Source organism: Meles meles, chromosome 20 (assembly GCF_922984935.1).
Source record: "Meles meles chromosome 20, mMelMel3.1 paternal haplotype, whole genome shotgun sequence".
Lineage (NCBI taxonomy): Eukaryota > Metazoa > Chordata > Mammalia > Carnivora > Mustelidae > Meles > Meles meles.
This window is the reverse complement of record NC_060085.1, coordinates 35,125,283-35,146,050: the sequence shown is the minus strand read 5'-3', so window position 1 is coordinate 35,146,050 and position 20,768 is coordinate 35,125,283. Positions and strand designations below refer to the sequence as shown.

The following is a 20,768-nucleotide window of genomic DNA, read 5'->3' as shown; positions in this document are numbered from 1 at the left end:
CTTTCTGGAGAAATTAAAGAACTAAAATCTAACCAAGTTGAAATCAAAAAAGCTATTAATGAGGTGCAATCAAAAATGGAGGCTCTCACTGCTAGGATAAATGAGGCAGAAGAAAGAATTAGTGATATAGAAGACCAAATGACAGAGAATAAGGAAGCCGAGCAAAAGAGGGACAAACAGCTACTGGACCATGAGGGGAGAATTCGAGAGATAAGTGACACCATAAGACGAAACAACATTAGAATAATTGGGATTCCAGAAGAAGAAGAAACAGAGAGGGGAGCAGAAGGTCTATTGGAGAGAATCTTTGGAGAGAATTTCCCTAATATGGCAAAGGGAACAAGCATCAAAATCCAGGAGATGCAGAGAACCCCCCTCAAAGTCAACAAGAATAGGTCCACACCCCGTCACCTAATAGTAAAATTGACAAGTCTTAGTGACAAAGAGAAAATCCTGAAAGCAGCCCGAGAAAAGAAGTCTGTAACATACAATGGTAAAAATATTAGATTGGCAGCAGACTTATCCACAGAGACCTGGCAGGCCAGGAAGAGCTGGCATGATATATTCAGAGCACTCAACGAGAAAAACATGCAGCCAAGAATACTCTATCCAGCTAGGCTATCATTGAAAATAGAAGGAGAGATCAAAATCTTCCAGGACAAACAAAAACTGAAAGAATTTGCAAACACCAAACCAGGTCTCCAGGAAATATTGAAAGGGGTCCTCTAAGCAAAGAGAGAGCCTAAAAGTAGTAGATCAGAAAGGTACAGAGACAATATATAGTAACAGTCACCTTACAGGCTAATAATGGCACTAAATTCATATCTCTCAATAGTTACCCTGAATGTTAATGGGCTAAATGCCCCAATCAAAAGACACAGGGTATCAGAATGGATAAAAAAACAAAACCCATCAGTATGTTGCCTACAAGAAACTCATTTTAGACGCGAAGACACCTCCAGATTTAAAGTGAGGGGGTGGAAAACCATTTACCATGCTAATGGGCATCAGAAGAAAGCTGGGGTGGCAATCCTTATATCAGATCAATTAGATTTTAAGCCAAAGACTATAATAAGAGATGAGGAAGGACACTATATCCTACTCAAAGGGTCTGTCCAACAAGAAGATCTAACAATTTTAAATATCTATGCCCCTAACGTGGGAGCAGCCAACTATATCAACCAATTAATAACAAAATCAAAGAAACACATCAATAATAATACAATAATAGTAGGGGACTTTAACACTCCCCTCACTGAAATGGACAGATCATCCAAGCAAAAGATCAACAAGGAAATAAAGGCCTTAAATGACACACTGGACCAGATGGACATCACAGATATATTCAGAACATTTCATCCCAAAGCAACAGAATACACATTCTTCTCTAGTGCACATGGAACCTTCTCCAGAATAGATCACATCCTGGGTCACAAATCAGGTCTCAACCGGTATCAAAAGATTAGGATTATTCCCTGCATATTTTCAGACCACAATGCTCTGATGCTAGAACTCAATCACAAGACGAAAGCTGGAAAGAACCCAAATACATGGAGACTAAACAGCATCCTTCTAAAGAATGAATGGGCTAACCAGGAAATTAAAGAAGAATTGAAAAAATTCATGGAAACAAATGATAATGAAAACACAACAGTTCAAAATCTGTGGGACACAGCAAAGGCAGTCCTGAGAGGAAAATATATAGCGGTACAAGCCTTTCTCAAGAAACAAGAAAGGTCTCAAGTACACAACCTAACCCTACGCGTAAAGGAGCTGGAGAAAGAACAAGAAAGAAACCCTAAACCCAGCAGGAGAAGAGAAATCATAAAGATCAGAGCAGAAATCAATGAAATAGAAACCAAAAAAACAATAGAAAAAATCAATGAAACTAGGAGCTGGTTCTTTGAAAGAATCAATAGGATTGATAAACCCCTGGCCAGACTCATCAAAAAGAAAAGAGAAAGGACCCAAATCAATAAAATCATGAATGAAAGAGGAGAGATCACAACTAACACCAAAGAAATACAGACAATTATAAGAACATACTATGAGCAACTCTACGCCAACAAATTGGACAATCTGGAAGAAATGGATGCATTCCTAGAGACATATAAACTACCACAACTGAACCAGGAAGAAATAGAAAACCTGAACAGGCCCATAACCAGTAAGGAGATTGAAACAGTCATCAAAAATCTCCAAACAAACAAAAGCCCAGGGCCAGATGGCTTCCCAGGGGAATTCTACCAAACATTTAAAGAAGAACTCATTCCTATTCTCCTGAAACTGTTCCAAAAAATAGAAATGGAAGGAAAACTTCCAAACTCATTCTACGAGGCCAGCATCACCTTGATCCCACAACCAGACAAGGATCCCACCAAAAAAGAGAACTACAGACCAATATCCTTGATGAACACAGACGCAAAAATTCTCGCCAAAATACTAGCCAATAGGATTCAACAGTACATTAAAAGGATTATTCACCACGATCAAGTGGGATTTATTCCAGGGCTGCAGGGTTGGTTCAACATCCGCAAATCAATCAATGTGATAGAACACATTAATAAAAGAAAGAACAAGAACCATATGATACTCTCAATAGATGCTGAAAAAGCATTTGACAAAGTACAGCATCCCTTCCTGATCAAAACTCTTCAAAGTGTAGGGATAGAGGGCACATACCTCAATATTATCAAAGCCATCTATGAAAAACCCACCGCAAATATCATTCTCAATGGAGAAAAACTGAAAGCTTTTCCATTAAGGTCAGGAACACGGCAGGGATGTCCATTATCACCACTGCTATTCAACATAGTATTAGAAGTCCTAGCCTCAGCAATCAGACAACAAAAAGAAATTAAAGGCATCCAAATTGGTAAAGAAGAAGTCAAACTATCACTCTTCGCAGATGATATGATACTATATGTGGAAAACCCAAAAGACTCCACTCCAAAACTGCTAGAACTTGTACAGGAATTCAGTAAAGTGTCAGGATATAAAATCAATGCACAGAAATCAGTTGCATTTCTGTACACCAACAACAAGACAGAAGAAAGAGAAATTAAGGAGTCAATCCCATTCACAATTGTACCCAAAACTATAAGATACCTAGGAATAAACCTAACCAAAGAGACTAAGAATCTATACACAGAAAATTATAAAGTACTCATGAAAGAAATTGAGGAAGACACAAAAAAATGGAAAAATGTTCCATGCTCCTGGATTGGAAGAATAAATATTGTGAAAATGTCTATGCTACCTAAAGCAATCTACACATTTAATGCAATCCCTATCAAAATACCATCCATTTTTTTCAAAGAAATGGAACAAATAATCCTAAAATTTATATGGAACCAGAAAAGACCTCGAATAGCCAAAGGAATATTGAAGAACAAAGCCAAAGTTGGTGGCATCACAATTCCGGACTTCAAGCTCTATTACAAAGCTGTCATCATCAAGACAGCATGGTACTGGCACAAAAACAGACACATAGATCAGTGGAACAGAATAGAGAGCCCAGAAATCGACCCTCAACTCTATGGCCAACTCATCTTCGACAAAGCAGGAAAGAATGTCCAATGGAAAAAAGACAGCCTCTTCAATAAATGGTGCTGGGAAAATTGGACAGCCACATGCAGAAAAATGAAATTGGACCACTTCCTTACACCACACACGAAAATAGACTCCAAATGGATGAAGGACCTCAATGTGAGAAAGGAATCCATCAAAATCCTTGAGGAGAATGCAGGCAGCAACCTCTTCGACCTCAGCCGCAGCAACATCTTCCTAGGAACAACGGCAAAGGCAAGGGAAGCAAGGGCGAAAATGAACTATTGGGATTTCATCAAGATCAAAAGCTTTTGCACAGCAAAGGAAACAGTTAACAAAACCAAAAGACAGCTGACAGAATGGGAGAAGATATTTGCAAACGACATATCAGATAAAGGGCTAGTATCCAAAATCTATAAGGAACTTAGCAAACTCAACACCCAAAGAACAAACAATCCAATCAAGAAATGGGCAGAGGACATGAACAGACATTTCTGCAAAGAAGACATCCAGATGGCCAACAGACACATGAAAAAGTGCTCCACGTCACTCGGCATCAGGGAAATACAAATCAAAACCACAATGAGATATCACCTCACACCAGTCAGAATGGCTAAAATTAACAAGTCAGGAAATGACAGATGCTGGAGAGGATGTGGAGAAAGGGGAACCCTCCTCCACTGTTGGTGGGAATGCAAGCTGGTGCAACCACTCTGGAAAACAGCATGGAGGTTCCTCAAAATGTTGAAAATAGAACTACCCTATGACCCAGCAATTGCACTACTGGGTATTTACCCTAAAGATACAAACATAGTGATCCGAAGGGGCACGTGTACCCGAATGTTTATAGCAGCAATGTCTACAATAGCCAGACTATGGAAAGAACCTAGATGTCCATCAACAGATGAATGGATAAAGAAGATGTGGTATATATACACAATGGAATACTATGCAGCCATCAAAAGAAATGAAATCTTGCCATTTGCGACGACGTGGATGGAACTAGAGCGTATCATGCTTAGTGAAATAAGTCAATCGGAGAAAGACAACTATCATATGATCTCCCTGATATGAGGACATGGAGAAGCAACATGGGGGGGTAGGGGGATAGGAGAAGAATAAATGAAACAAGATGGGATTGGGAGGGAGACAAACCATAAATGACTCTTAATCTCACAAAACAAACTGGGGGTTGCTGGGGGGAGGTGGGATTGGGAGAGGGGGAGCGGGCTATGGACATTGGGGAGGGGAGGCGAACCATAAGAGACTATGGACTCTGAAAAACAACCTGAGGGTTTTGAAGGGTCAGGGGTGGGAGGTTGGGGGAACAGGTGGTGGGTAATGGGGAGGGCACGTTTTGCATGGAGCACTGGGTGTTGTGCAAAAAGAATGAATACTGTTACGCTGAAAAAATAAATAAAATGAAAAGCTAAAAAAAAAAAAAAAAAAAAAAAAAAAAAAAAAAAAAAAGTCTGAATAATAAAGGTGGGTGGCTAGTGAGATGTTTGTTTATTGCATATTTTGTGCCATTTTAATGTTTTAAAATATATGATTGTGGGATGTCTGGGTGGCTCAGTCGGTTGAAGGTCCAACTCTTGGTTTCGGCTCAGGTCAAGATCTCAGGGTCATGGGATCAAGCCCTCCATCAGGCTTAGCACTCAGCATGGAATCTCCTTGTCCCTCTCCCTCTGATCTTCCCTATCACCAACCTACCCCCTCCACTGCTTTGTCTCTCAAAAGTAAAATCTTTAAATATATATATATACAGTTTAAAAGAAGTGGAAGTAAATATTGTGTCATGGTTACCTAGTCATGCTGGACTGTGCTCCCCTCGACAGCCATAATACACTTCACACTTTAATGGATTAAGATTTTGCCTTTATGGCATAGCAATTTAAACCTCTAAATGTTTACTTTGTGACTGTAATTTTCCCTTTCTTTGAAACGACAGCCATATTGATTCACCTGTCCAAACATGTAGAGTAGCTTCCTTATGTATTCGCACGGTTTGTGGTTTAAAGCCGGTTACCAAAAAAGAAAGGAAAACCTGCAGACCCATGCGCCAGGTACCCAACTTTCTAGGTTCTGGGATCTTCTACCAGAGAGATGCAGGTAGTCAAAATGAAGTGTGAAGAATAAGAATTACGGACTCATCAACTTGATACTTACTAGAACTGATAGTGGTTAATTTCACCTCTTCATGTTTACCATTGAAAACCACTTGAACTCTGTCTACCAAACTTCTAAGTCAAGAAGTTTTAGTATATCTTAGACGCACAAAATGAGGGGAAAATACACTCTCCGCCTCACTTAAATCCATTAAATAAAATGCCAAATTTCACTTCGAAAAGACTTAGCAGATGTTATTTACAGCATTGCTCTGAAGAGTTAGAGACATGAGATCACTTTTAAATTCTGTTTTTCCAAATAATTTTTCAATAAAAAACAGAGGCATACAACCAAGATTTTAAAATGGCAAGCCATTTTAAGAACCAAAATAACAGTACTCTAAATCAGTATTTTACCAGTCTTTTCTTCTTGTTTTTTCTTCAGCGTATTTGAGGGACAGAAATCATAACAGTAGTATGTTAGCAGAATGATATAAAGACGGGGTATCCAGGTGGGGTGACAAAGGAAAGGTATCTTCCTACCTCATCTATTCCCTTGCTGAGAATCAATCACAGTAAAAATTCCAATTTAGGTAATACTGTTGGGGAGTAGTTGTGTTGCCTTAGAAAAGCATCTTACCTTTTTCTATCAGTTTTGTTTGGAACTAATGGAGCATGTCGGAACTAGACTATGGTGAAAATAGAAATCTTTGTTCTAATCCCAGATGAGCCCCTTATTAGTTAGATGACCTTCAGCAATTGCCACTTCATCTTTGTTTCCTATCTGATAAAACAGTTGATTCTACAGGTCCTACCACCTCTCAGGGTTTCCTAAGATTCAAGAGAAAATTCATTTCTTTTTTACGAACATTTATTGAGTGCCTAGTGTATGCTAGGCTCAGATCCGAGGTGCATAATGAATACAGCAAATCCCTTGCCTTCTGGGAGCTTACATTTCAATAGGGGAAGAAAGGTGAAAAATAGGTGGTGTGTGTAAGAGTGGAGCTGGAAGGGGAGTGTTCTGTTTTCCATAAGGTGAGCAGAGAAGTCCTCTCTGGAATTTTAATCAAGGCTCGAGTAAAGTAAGTGAGCTATTAGGGCTTTCTTGGCAAAAGACCAAAGACAAAATCAGTGATGTTGGAAAGGTTTGGCAGGCTTCAGGAACAGCAGTCCGTGCAGCTGGCACAGAGTGAGCTGGCAGAATGGTAGATGAGGTCCAAGGGGTGGGCTTGTGAGGGGTAGATGGTGTAAGGAAGGCATCTGGATCACACCAGAGGAGAGGAGAAGTCATCTCCCAGAGGGGTTTGAGCAGAAGAAGGTTGTCATCTAACTTGTGTTTTAACAAGATCACTCTGGCTACTGAGTGGAGAACAGAATAGATCACAACCAGTCAAGATAGGCTACTTTAGACTGGTGATAGTGGTGCACAGTAGTCTGCGGTCTGAGTCTAGGTACGTTGTGAAGGAAGAGGGGAGAGGATTTTCTGACAGACTGGATGTGAGCTGAAAGAGAGGAGTGAAGTAACAAAAGTTTAGACCAAAGCAAAGTGAACAAAGGAATTACTGATATAAACAAGCTTGCTTTAGAACTTAAAGAGCATTATGTAAGGTGATATTAACTAGTTCATTTTGTACCAGAGGCCAAATATTTGACAGATTAAAATCTTATTCCATTCCACTAAGACAGAAGGTATTTCATGTTTTTCATCAGTTTTTAATTCTGTGGAACTCACTAGTGAGAGGTCATGTTACAACAGTGAAGTTTTTAATGAGAAAAGATTTTATTATAAGAAACAATGCCATCAGGTAAAAATGCAAAAAATTGTGCAATTATGGCAAAATGTTTAAAAACATCTACACATTTGCCCCCAAAGGACTACAGTACTTACTCCATACCTGAGCACTGAACATTGAATGCCATTTGAAACTGCTTCACATAGGGAATCTGATTCCTTGCAGAGCACACCCGCTTCTCCTCATGCGCCAGTGAAATCAGCCTGATGCTCAAGCATCAACTTTGTAGGATAACAGAAAATGAGGATGGGAAATAAAGAATACAGTTTCTACTTTCCTATAACATAGTTATACCAAGTCCAGTTTTCAATGTGTAAAAAATATATAGGAAAGTGCTACATACATTCTTCAAATGCAAAAACAAAGTTCAAGTGGGACCGGCATATGTTAGCCTATATTTTAATTCTGTAGTCCCCATTGTGCCTTTTACTTATATTCTCATCATACTATGCAAACGTACCTTAAATATCTAAACATATATTCCCACACAAATTACTAATCTTAGCTCTCTAGGACCTCTTCTGAAATCATTTTAAAAGTGGCAAAATATCCCAGTATATAATTTAAACAAATAGTTCTTTGTACAAAATTCAATATATATTCTACTCCCATAGCAAATTCTAAACATTGGTTTTGACATACTATACTTAGATCACACCCCCAATATAAAGGATTATAGCAAAGGATCAACTGTTGTGCAGATGAACAGAAAAAAATCTGCAGAATTAGCCACAGTATATTGTATTCCTATAGATCACACGGCACATGTAAATTGAGTTCACGGTTAACTCACGGTTCTATGTCATGTTTTCAAGTAACACATTTTTCTAAATAAATACAGAAGATTGTCAAAAAGCGGCAGGAAATCTTAGATATTCAACAAAGCTTTCAAAAGTAAATTACATGAACATCTCTTGCAAAAGTTAGTTTTCTCCTCCCCTCAGCAATTCAACACTGGAAAGATGCTTCAAAACACTCACAGCAAAAGCCCACAACAGCATGTAGATAAAGAAAAACAGAAGAAAAACTAGAGAGAAAAAAGGTGGTTGACAAAGTTTATAAAGAGATTATAGACATACTATCAAGGCCAATAAGAAACCACATATCCAACTTCCTAAGACTAGATTTTAAAATGTTAATTCTATAAATGCTGTCCACTTTAAATTCTGCTTCAGAAAACGTTCCTTACTTGTAGAGGTCAAGGACAAGCAGTTTGGAAAGTTTCTGAAAAACGAGGTATGTGATGCAAAGAGGCAATGTTTTAAATTTGTTTCACAGTATCACATTACAATGTGTGCAAGAGTTTTTAATACAAACCATGCCAGTTTGTTTTCTTTAATAGAATCAAAATGTTCTACTTGAGGACAGACTCTGGGCTATCCCTGTATCCTTTTTCAATTATTCTAGGCATAGTAAAAAACAAGTTACAATGCAAATATCTGCCTTGGGTATTACAAATGAGTTGGTTTGTCCTTTATGTTACTATTACTAACCAATTGTTAGAAATTCATCCATTCAGTATGAAAAGTGATTTAGTACCTACAATGCTATGGTTCTACTCACTCGCCCTTTCCCTCTCAATCACCTTCAGCTAGAACAAGGTTTTCAATGTAAAAATATACAATCTGTTAAGTGCAAAAATGAAAAAAACAAAAAAAAAATGAGGTTTTAATGGTCATATGTAACTTAAAAGCCATTAAATTAGACCACTGCAGGAGTTTTAGGTTTCTAGAAAACAAAATTGTAAAAGCAGGTATAAAACTTCACATTATGCTCTGTGCAGAAGAGAAATAAGTTACCTTTCACTGTACCGATAATGAAGGGGTGGGGGGAGGATGGGAAAGGAGGTAGGGCAACAAAAAGGCCCGTGTTAGTGCAAACTGAGTGTCATGTTCTTATTATTCTAAAACTGAGTCCAGTTAGAGATCTTGCTATCACGTAAGCAGAGAATCTTGTGAAATCACAGGAGTTCAACAGGTAAAGTACTATGCCACGAAACCAGCATACCAACTTGAAAAGGTAAGCACAGGCTCAGACAATTTAAACTTATCTAGCTAGACACATGAATTCACTTATACTAGCACCAGCCACCTATGAATTTAAACCCTATTCGGGATTTGTAAATAATGAGACAGTGTGAGCACTTGAAAAAGTTATCAACAGAAAAAAAAAAAACCTGCAACTTTAAAACGTTAGCTTAACTTAAAGTTACATGGGAAATATGAAATAATCGGACTAAAAGCTCTTTCTCAGACAGATTTGTTTTCCTTCAACCTACACTAAAAACACACTTAAATCTCAGTACACTTGAAAACAGTACACAAATATATATACATACACATGCATGTATGTGTATGTATATATATAGAGAGAATGAGGATCTAAGTTAGTGCTTCTCGTGTTGGAGAGGTCACAGCTAAAGTCCTAGTGATATTGCCTCAAATTTTTACCCGTATTTAAAATAAAAAGTCACGTCAAACTAGTTCGGGCGTCTCTAACCATAATACCCTAACTGCTCTTCTAAGAGTGCATAGTTGTTGATTCATCTGGTATCTCAGCGACGAACTATCACAAAATTCTAGAATGAAAATGATTACTTTTATACCAGAAAAAAAAATGCTGATAATTGCACTTTGTTACCTTTTGCTTAATGAAATGAAAACATCACAAGGATGAAAAGAAATCCCTCCCTATGCCATAACCTTTAAGAGCACCCACTGCCATGTACAAACTCTCTCAGCTTCTTAAATACTGACAGCACTTCTTGCATCATTGAAAGACGAAGTTTCCCCAAGCACAAGATGCCAGTGAGCTCACTAAGGCCTGCTACTCATTAAAGTACTTTCTGAAGACACTGAGGATAGAGTTTAGCGACAGCACATTCAAAATGCCGGCCAAGGTCCCAGAGCCTGTCTGGGGTCTCGTACACTTTCATCCATTGGTCAGTGATGTCATCATATTGGTAAAGGGAATTTTTCCTGCTGGTTCTGAAGACATGTTCTTCAACGGTCACTTGAGTAGCTCGAACAAATAAATGCAGTTTATTCTGAAAAAGTACCAGTTTAAGGTATGGATTTATGGACTCATCACATGGAAAGTCCTTCTTCCGAGTCCATTTATTTAGCTCAATATCATAGGCTTCTACAGTAAACATACGTTGGTGATTTCCACAGGTTCCAGCTATGTAGTAGATAGAGTCCTTGTATACAGCTGCTAAGCCCTGGATTCTAGGCACAGTCATGGGGGTTAAAAAACCCCAGTAGTCTTTTTGAGGCTCATAGAAGAGAAAAAATTCTCCTAAAAGAAAAGAAAAAGAAAAAAGAAAGAAAAACAAGAATATATATATTTACATGTCTCTTTTTGGTTTTATGTTGAAAAGCGTAACTTTCCAAATATTTCACTTTCTAAACTATTTCTTGTATAATCTCCAAAGATACATTCTATAGTATAAAATACCTTAAAATGTCTTCATTCCATGGCAGAACATAACACACAGTATTATAGTTAGCCTGAATTGGGGGATTTGTAAGAGGTAGGTACAAGGAATTACTTTAGCTTGAAGGCAGAATAATAGTTGAGAGCTTGGCTCCATTTATTCTATATATGTGTCTATTTTAGAAAATATATTTTAAGCCAGCTCTAAAAAAGCATTATCACTAATGGTTAGCCAGTAAGATCAGAGTATGTACACAGCTTCATCATGAATAAGCCACTCCACATTTATGTGCTAATTACTTAGTTAGAAGATAGCACATGGAATTGTTCAGATTGACTTCTATGGGCCATTAATATGTTTACTTTAGTGCTGCTACAATGCAAAGACAAATGTAAGAGGAGAAAATGTGGCTTTAATATGATAGAAAACACACAGTTCATGGAGTTGACTTTGGGTCATTTTCAACTCTATTTTGATGATAAAAGGAGGTGCTAGGTCAGACTGCCAATATAAAAATGCCCAAAAGAATTAAGCAGTGAAGACTAACAAGAATTTTGCCAGTTATAACATTTGTATAAAATCCTTCATTTAAAAATCTCAATCGATACTCCAGTAGCCACATACAGTACAGCATAAGCCTCTAACTATTTACGTCAACTTTATTTATATAAAGAGGCTTTGTTTAGATTAGAAATACCTACTTCTAAACTGAGCTTCCCCTTCAAAATTGTTTTGAACTAGACTTACTCTTATCTACAAATTGAACTGCCTACTTAGTAATAGTGACACTACAATTTGAATTTTTCTTAGAAGAGCTTGTTAAACCGCCGGCTTTTAGTTGCACATCACCTTCCCTCATTGACTTTTTTTTTTTTTTAAGATTTTATTTATTTATCTGAGAGAAAGAAAGAGACAGAGAGAGAGAGAGAGAACGAGAGGGAAGGAGGGGGAGAAGCAGGCTCCCCACCAAGCAGGGAGCCCAGTGTGGGGCTCGATGTGGGACTTGATCCCAGGACCCTGAGGCAGATGCCCAACCAACTGAGCCACCCAGGTGTCCCCCCTCATTGACTTTTAACAGGATTCTTAAAAAGACAATAGAAAATAAAAGTTTCTAACAGGTACTACCTCTCTATGAATTTCTTATAAAAAGATGACTCACAAAAAAAGTTAATTTTTAAAATCTAAAGTCCCCTTAATAACCCAAACCAGATAGGCCATTAAGAAAACTTTTAGAGCCTCAGATTCCTTATAAAATATAACCTCAGATTAAGCAATATTTATTTCCAGCCCTGAGATTCTGTTAATTCCTTGTTACTTTGCTTTAGTATTCACATTAGTATATAACCTTTACCTTCCAATTGAAAGTCTTTTAATTAATTCTATCAAATGGTCAGCCAGCAAGACCAAAATATATGTAGCAAAGCATCATCATATTGAATGATATAACCTATCCAACCATATTGGACAGATTATACATCCAGTCTTATATTCCATTATTCAGGAAGACCAACAAACCTTATCATGCCCATTCTTCTTTTTAACTAAAATAAGGTACTAGATAGTGATACTCCTTTTGGAGAATTAACTTGATATTGAAATTTAAACAGATGTGTTCAGGCCTTTCTAGTCAAAAGATGAGAGCGAAGAACATATTCTTTTAAATGGTATAAAAGCTAAAAAACCGTGTATTTACACAGGAGTGGCCCCTTTTTTCTTGTTTTAGTAAAGTAATAGTGTGAGAAAAACATATATAAGCAATTAAGAAACCCAGAAGAGAGGGGTGCCTGGGTGGCTCAGTGGGTTAATCCTCTGCCTTCTCAGCTCAGGTCATGATCTCAGGGTCCTGGGATCAAGCCCTGCATCAGGCTCTCTGCTCAGTGGGGAGCTTGCTTCCACCCCCCCACGCCTGCCTCTCTGCCTACTTATGATCTTTGTTTGTCAAATATAAATAAAATCTTAAAAAAAAAAACAACCTAGAAGAGGAAAAGGATGTTGGTATTATCATCACTGTTTTCAATATTCAAGCAACTAAAATGTTTAAGAAACCAAACACAGGGAAAACATTAGTTCTCACTAGGAGAGCCTGGGTGGCTCAGTCATTAAGCATCTGCCTTCAGCTCATGTCATGATCCCAGGATCATGGGATCTCCCTCTCCCACTCTTTCTGCTTGTATTCTCTCTCTTGCTCTCTCTCCCTCTCTCCCTCTTTCTGCCAAATAAATAAATAAAATCTTTAAAAAAAAATTAGTTATCACTAATTGGAACCTTGGATCAAATATCTTATTTATACTTACATAGGCCTTCTTTCTACTCCTACTACATGATCTTTGCCAGAATACCAGCCTTCAATAGTTCTACTAAAAAAAATTTTTTAAAGCGAAGTATATTAGGGGCGCCTGGGTGGCTCAGTGGGTTAAGCCTCTGCCTTCAGCTCAGGTCATGATCCCGGGGTCCTGGGATCGAGTCCCTGCTCAATGGGAAGCCTGCTTCTCCCTCTCTCACTCCCCCTGCTTGTGTTCTCTCTCTTGCTGTCTCTGTCTCTGTCAAATAAATAAATAAAATCTTTTAAAAAATAAAATAATAAAGCTAAATATATTAGATAGTCCCTCTTATAATAATAATATAATAATTAACAATAATTAGATAGTCCCTCTTATAATAGCAAGGAAAAAACTTTTCAGTGAAAGCTTTTCAGTGAAAAAACTTGAAAACATATTATGCTGCAGTGAAATTAAAATCTAAAGACTATAATTTCAAACTCTTCATAATTAAGTTTCCTAACCTTTGAAATCAAAAGACTTATCACAAAATTCTTTGTTCTTTTTTCTCTTTTAAACTAATCCAGTAAGTTCCATAAAAAGTAGCTACTACAACATCTCTTGATTATGTATTATTAAAGAGTTAAACAGTCCTGTATCAAGCTTAGAGTCAAAAATGGCTCTGAAAAGTCTCCCCAAAACGCTGAACAGGTATTACTAAATTATATTTTCAAAAATACTTACCCCCATGATGTCAAAACACAGTAAGAACATAAAAAACTCACAGAATCATTTTAGTATTTTAAAGATCTCTGCCTTTTTTGATTCCAAAGTTTACTGCCTTTATAAATCCTTTAAAGAACAGACTTAGGATAAGAAAGCTGGAGGGGCCCTCAGTTAAGAACAAACATCTGTTTTAGTGTAAGTAAGTAAACCACATTTGACCTACTCCCCTCTCCTGGAGAATAAACCAGTAGGCACCTACCCTGTAAAACATAGATCTTCTCTTTGTACTCCACAGCGTTATGAAACTCCATTGCAACAGGCATTGCGCAAACGCTCGTCCAGCAATTCTCTCTGCTGTCGTAGCACTCCACGGATTTTAGTGAGTTTCTCCCGTCACCTTCATAAACACGACCTCCTATTGCATACATCTTACCACAGCAATACACCAGTTTGCAGCCTATTCTGGCTCTCAGCAAGGGGGGTTTGGAAAGCCACCTATTGGTGGAATGGTCATACATCCAGAAATCATTTTCTGCCTTATGGTCAATGGAGACCTCGCTGCTGCTGGGCCGGTACCCTCCTGCAATGTAAATATCATTATCTGGTGATACAAGAATCCCAACTTCTCTTAGATCATTTGGTGGTTTGCATAGTTTAAACACTCTTCCTGTGACTATATCTAGACAAGGCACTGTTTGCTTCTTTCCTGAGTGTTTGTGGGCAGCATCAAAGCATATGATCATTTCGGATGCAGTCATTCCAAGTCTCTGTGTGCAGCCATTAGTATTGGATGGGCCCTTTTCTACATAGCTTTTGGCTATAGCCTGTGCAAACTGAGGTGGAATTGTCTCTATAAAGGCCTCTTCCATCAGAGGAAAACGTATGCATTTGGCAAAAATTTCTGGGAGGTGTGCTTCTCTTTCATTTTGTTCATGTTCAAACCACCTTACAATGCTTTCATAAACATGCTCTTCTCGGTCTACGTTTAAATCATCACTGTCTAGGATACTTATCAGTTGGTCTTTTGTCAACTGGAGAAACTCTTGTTCTTTGGTGACACACAGAAACTTTTTACGAATGTATTCTTTTGATCGATCTCCGAGTTCCTGATGACCATAATGATCAGCAAAGATGAAGACCCCAATAGAATTCTGTGGGTCCAAATGACTGATCATGTACTTAGCACATTGGTCTTGGATGGAAGGAATCTGGAAGATGCTAGCTGCAGTGAACAAGGCTTGAACATTGGCCTCTGTCAGAACCACTCTGGAGGTGTAGGCATAGTTCAACACTAAATCCATTGATTCAGCTTCAACACCAACGATTCGAACTTCTTTTTGAGTACTTTCTGTAAGGCCGCTAGTGAACATGGATCTAGGAGGGAAAGAGTGGTTAATAGTATTTATGCACTCCCCAAAAAAATTATTGTGACAAATTTTTTAAAGTATACAGTTACCTTACCACAAAGATAACCTTGGAGACTGAAAATATTTTAGTGTGTTTCCTGATATTCTGAATGGGGGTAAAATCTGATCATCTAGAGTAAGGATTTAATCTGACTAATCTCAAAAATTCAATTCTCAGGGCCAGTCCACTTTTTTACTTTTTCTTTTTTCTTTTTTTGTTTGTTTAAATTCAATTAGCCAACATATAGTACATCATTAGTTTCAGACACAGAGTTCGATAATTCATCAGTTGCTTAAAACATCCAGTGCTCATCACATCATGTCCACTTTATGCCAACTCTATATACCTAATTAAAGCACATTGAAAGATGGCATGGAATATTCCAGGGCACCTTATTTTCCTTGGAGCCCCTATCCAGGAGTCTGGTCAAGTTGCCTTAAGGACTTGAGATATTAACTCACCAATCAGAAAATTTAACAATACCTATAAGGTGTCAAAATGATATATTAGCATATACAGACTCTGATTCAACTCTTCATGTCCCAATGGAAGTGTATAAGGCAACTTGTCCCTGAAATATATATATAAAAATCTCATCACAGAAAAACAAAATGTTCTTCAGAAGTTCATGTTCTCTACTACTTACTTTTAAAACTATTATCTTCTGAATGCTTCCTTAATCATTATAAGGAATATAAAGAACTTCACTTTCTCTTGGACATTTTGAAAACGTTTACGTAATGAAATATACTCAGTTTTCTCAAAGCTATCATATTTTACCTATGTATATCTGAATATAAGTAAAGATTATACCACGTTAACAGAATGCATACTTCTAAAGAGAATTTAAGAATTAATTGATGCTTTGGAGACAATGGTTTTGAAAAATCCCAAGCTTTTGCCTTTGAAAGCAAATTTGTTATTTATTTATTTATTTATTTATTTACTTATTTCTAATTTAAAATATCTGTACATTTTTGGGACTTTTCTTGGCCAAACATTAAGTAGCCAAAAGCCTGGCTCTATATTTTAGTATTAGTCATTTACATACATCATTTGCCTTTCCCCCTCCTCCTTTAAGGCTTCTTTCTAGGCTGCTCTTAAAATTAAATACAAAAATCAAATCAAAATTCTTTTAAAAAGCCTTTGGGGAAAGGGGTTGTTTGCCCTAGGGTGCTTAGTAGATGTCTATTGAAGAAACTGACCTAACATTGGTGATAAAGTTGTTTATGCAGACAGACCCCTCTCATTGTCAAGTGGTAGATTACTTAAAAAAAAAAAAAAAAAAAAAAAATCCTTAAACTGTTAATTTTAAAATACAATGAGAAACACTGGGGATATATATGGTACAATGATAAAGCTTGTTTGCCTGGATGAACCACCTTTGAGGCCTACTTTAACTTCTACAACATAAATTTTAAGCTTAATATCACATGGGCTTTTTTTCATGATTGAAAACTAGATCTCCCAATGTATAAGGTGGTTTTCCATTTCAGGTCCTGAAAAACTCAGCTATACAGCTACCAATTAAAAAGAAAAATAAAGCCCTTCATTAGGCAAAGATTAACTCCCAAAGGAGAACATTACCACATACCCCTTTATCATGGGAACTCTACTGACTTGAATAGGCTGGCCTCACACACAGGAGCACTGTGACCCTTGATGAGTTCTCCTCTGTTCTAACAGGATCTTTCTGTAAATGTTATGTAAAGATGGAGCATTTCCTCACACAAAATCCTGAGCAGCAGAAAGTTTCCAATAATCATGCAGATTTTAATTCTGACAAGTCACTGGGATCACGAAGCAGCCGTGCCAGATTTCAAGCTATTTCTATTTTTTTTCCACCAGTGATGCAAGACTTAGAAACTATTAAGTATGTCTTCCTAGATCTCACATAAGGAGCAGCACCAGTGCCCAGACACTTCTCTAGCAAGAGATAAGAACCTAAGCCTTGAGTTTTGTAGCCAAATACCTTCGTCTGAATTCATGTGTCTTATGCTTAGAAAGTTTTCCAAGCATTTTCCTTAATTTCTTGTAATTAAGAAAATCTACTGTAGCATACTTCTTTTAAAGTGATTTGTCTAAGTCTTCAAACTAATTTTAATTACAAGCTAGAGTGTAAAACTTCAGTAAGATACAGACATTTTCACTTTCAAGTTTCAATTTTTTAAAAACTATTCAAATCTTATATACAATAGAAATTTCTCAAAGGCAACTTTAGAGGGGACCTACTCTTGTTCATTAAAAGTCATAATAGTTACTAAGAAGCCTGACTCTGGAATCAAACCCAGCCTCTGCCACTTAGTAAGTAGTTAGATGATTTAGGCAGGTCATTTAACTTCCCCAAACCTCAGTTTTTCACATGTAAAATCGGAATAACTGTGCAGAGACAAGATGGTAAAGATATATAAAGCAATATATGCAAAGTAAGCTTAGCCCAGAAGTTGGTAGTAGTAGTTATTACATATATTTAAATGCACAGCTGAACTAACCATATCTAATGGATAGTCTGGATAATCGAATCCCACCAGTAGCTTCCATTACCAAGCCAAACTTCATACCTTCTGTGTATAGGAGTTTCTTCTTTTTTTCCTTCCAGCTCACTCCCTTGTGATGGTTAATACTTAACAGTCCAATGACCTATCCCTAGGCAAGTCTAAATGGTTACATCATAAGCATCAGACTGAAGGGACTATATTTAACCCAGTATTCTGAGAAAGAGGAACCAGAAACTACTGTCTGGAACATTACACTGATATATGCCCTATAAAGGTAAGCACCTTCAAAGGGAAAAACAAAACAAAACAAAAATACCTTTAGAGCGTAGTTGAGATTATCTCACTGTCATTCAGGCACCATTTCTGAACAGTGAAATGCTTAAAAAAGTGAGCACTTTAAAAACAAAAGTTAAACTCAAGCAGAAATTGTCTTTATCGGTGATCTCTTCTCAAAGTATGAAAATCTTTGTTAAACCCTAGTTTTGAAATTTTGAAAAACATTCCAATGTTTTGATACACAAAGAAGAATGTAATGGAAAGGAAAACTTAAAAACACTTCTGGAACTCATGGAAATAATCTTTAGTTAGTTAGTTTATCTTAGAGCCCAAGATATATTCATTCATTTTTATTTCATTGCTTTCACCCCCGTAGCATTAAAACAATCTACTGAATGGTAATTTGTTTTCAAAAGAATGCCCTATTATGTTTTAAATTCCAAGAGTTACATACACCAGAGAACTACGCCTCTAGGATAAGTTTTTGGAACAAATTCTAAATCAGCACCATCCACTAAAACTTCCAGTGATGGAAATACTCTATATCTCGGTTTTGCAATTGTCAGCCACTACCTACATGTGGCTACTGAGCACTTTGAATGTGGTTACTTTGCCCAAGGAACTGAATTTTTAATTCTATTTAATTTAAAACAATGACAGAGGAGCACAAGTCTAGATTTTGTAGTTATGCACCTGAAACAAACAAAAACATACTCACTAACTTAAAAACCAAAGACCCTAATTCTAGAAGAATCTGTCAAGTCAAAAACAAGGGCTCAATAAAATAGGGCCTGTTATTTATTTTCAGGAAACAAACTCATAGGTTTCATGTAATTGTGTCATCTGCGTTTTCTAATCAAGTGGGCAACACTGAGGAATAAAGGGAACTCGGTGAGGATATCAACAGAAGTTTCTACCATCATCATACCTGAAGTAGGGGCTGATTGCAGCAAGAACGTTTCTATGACAGGAAAATGTTTTCCCGTGATCCACTTCCACTACAATGTCTGTCAACTGTCCTTCATCGTACATTGTTTTAAGTTGCTTAAGAATACTGCACGCATGGAAGGGGTCCATGGCATCGTTGGCTGTGTCTGAAGATGGAATCCCATTCGGTGTTGGGGAAGACTTACTTAAATCTAGGAGAAAAATCGTACAACCACAAGAAGTTCGGAGCCAGTTATGGCGTTCATGCTCCCCCGCCCCGCACCCCCCCCTCCCCGCCTACAAAAATACATCTATGTGTATATACACGACCAAATGGGACGGCGGGGTGAGATCTGGGGGAGAGTGAGTGCTGCGCTGCAAGTTCAAACACCAGCCTGCTCCTCCCGGAGCCCGGCGAACCCGATATCCCGTGCTCGCAGAGGGACTGTGCAGGCAGAACAGGCGCGGTGTCTGCGGCGATTCCGCCGAGAGCCAGAACGTCCCAGCCGAGAGCGGAGGGCAGAAGCCTCACGAGGGAAGCTCCATGGATGGCTGCCCGCCAGGGCCCCCTCAACCGCCTGCTGAACTGGTCGAAGTGGTGGCGGGTACCCGGCCTCCCCATCGCTGCCCGGCCGGACCGCCCACCGCCCTCCACGCCATCCATCCTCCCTCCCCTCATCCCTCTCCACCTCCCCATCCTTCTCTCCGGCTCTTCATCGCCACCTCCTCAGCTCGCAGCCTGAGCCTGGACCTCGGCCCACCTCTCCCGCAACACACCTCCCCAGCCACCACTAGACCCACCTGCCGACGCGGCCATTTCTCGACGGGGCCCCGGCTCCAGCTATTTAAAGAGGAAATGTCATTTCGCTTCTCTGGCTCCCGGGTTCCGGCTCTTCTAAGCTTCACCTGGCCAATGGGGTGGCCTATGCATCCGGCTCCGCCCCTAGCCTGCGAGTTCCGTGTTCCGATTGGCCATGAGATGCGCAAGGCATTTCGGGAAGTGTAGTTTTATTGCCCCCGCTCCCGCGTGGTCCGAGTAGGGCGGAGGCCCACGCCGGTGATTCTTATTGGCTGGTTGTGGCGAAGGTGGAGAGCTGGGAATCCTCCAGCCTGTGTCCGTGGGGCGCGCAGTGCCTGCCGGGAGAGGTAGTCTTCTGGCTGAGGAGAGCTGTCATTCTGAGGGGCTGGGGTAGGGAAAGCTCTTGAAGTGCAAATTTCCCCATTTTAGGCCTCTCTCCAGGGACGCGGCTCTTTATTTATTTATTATGATGATTTTTTACCTTGTTCTTCATTCCCTAAACCTCTCGCCAGTGACTAGCTTCCGGTATGAAAACGGACTCTGGGTGAGGGCTGTGAAACCAGAAAAATTTGGAAATGGACAAGAGGGCTGTTGTCCAAAAATGCGAAGGAAATCTGACACTCCACCCTGAAGTAAAATATCAGGAGGCTCAAAAGCTAGCCATCTCTGATGAGTCACCTGTGACACCCAGTTAAGATTGCACCGCCTTGGCCGAGTGCAGATTAATTTGGTCTTGGTTACAACGGCGGCTCAACATCTTTACCTCCCACTCATGCCTGGCTTTTCCCCAACACCCGGAGAACACCTGTTCCACTTTTAAGAGCGCTTGAATAGTGTAGAGAGAGTCAAGATGCTTTCCTTTTTGCGCCTGGGAATTAGAGGAGCTAAGATAAATAGTCTGAGATTTCTTTTGAAGACTTATTTGAGGGTGCCCTGAGCCTGAGCCAGGCATCGTTACTGAAGCCCTGGTTTTTTTCCTTAATAAAAATGT

At 38.7% G+C, this 20,768-nt stretch overlaps 1 protein-coding gene across 1 annotated transcript; it reads right to left on the bottom strand.

Moving 5' to 3' along the window:
* Nucleotides 1-7,468: 7,468 nt before the first annotated feature.
* On the bottom strand, nt 7,469-19,829 carry KBTBD8 (kelch repeat and BTB domain containing 8). The gene is made up of 4 exons (XM_045989802.1): nt 19,780-19,829; nt 18,980-19,190; nt 14,130-15,244; nt 7,469-10,747 (listed from the first exon to the last, which is right to left on the bottom strand). The coding sequence occupies exons 1-4, from the start codon at nt 19,793-19,795 to the stop codon at nt 10,284-10,286; spliced, it is 1,806 nt and encodes a 601-aa protein (XP_045845758.1). The 5' UTR covers nt 19,796-19,829; the 3' UTR covers nt 7,469-10,283.
* Nucleotides 19,830-20,768: the final 939 nt, after the last annotated feature.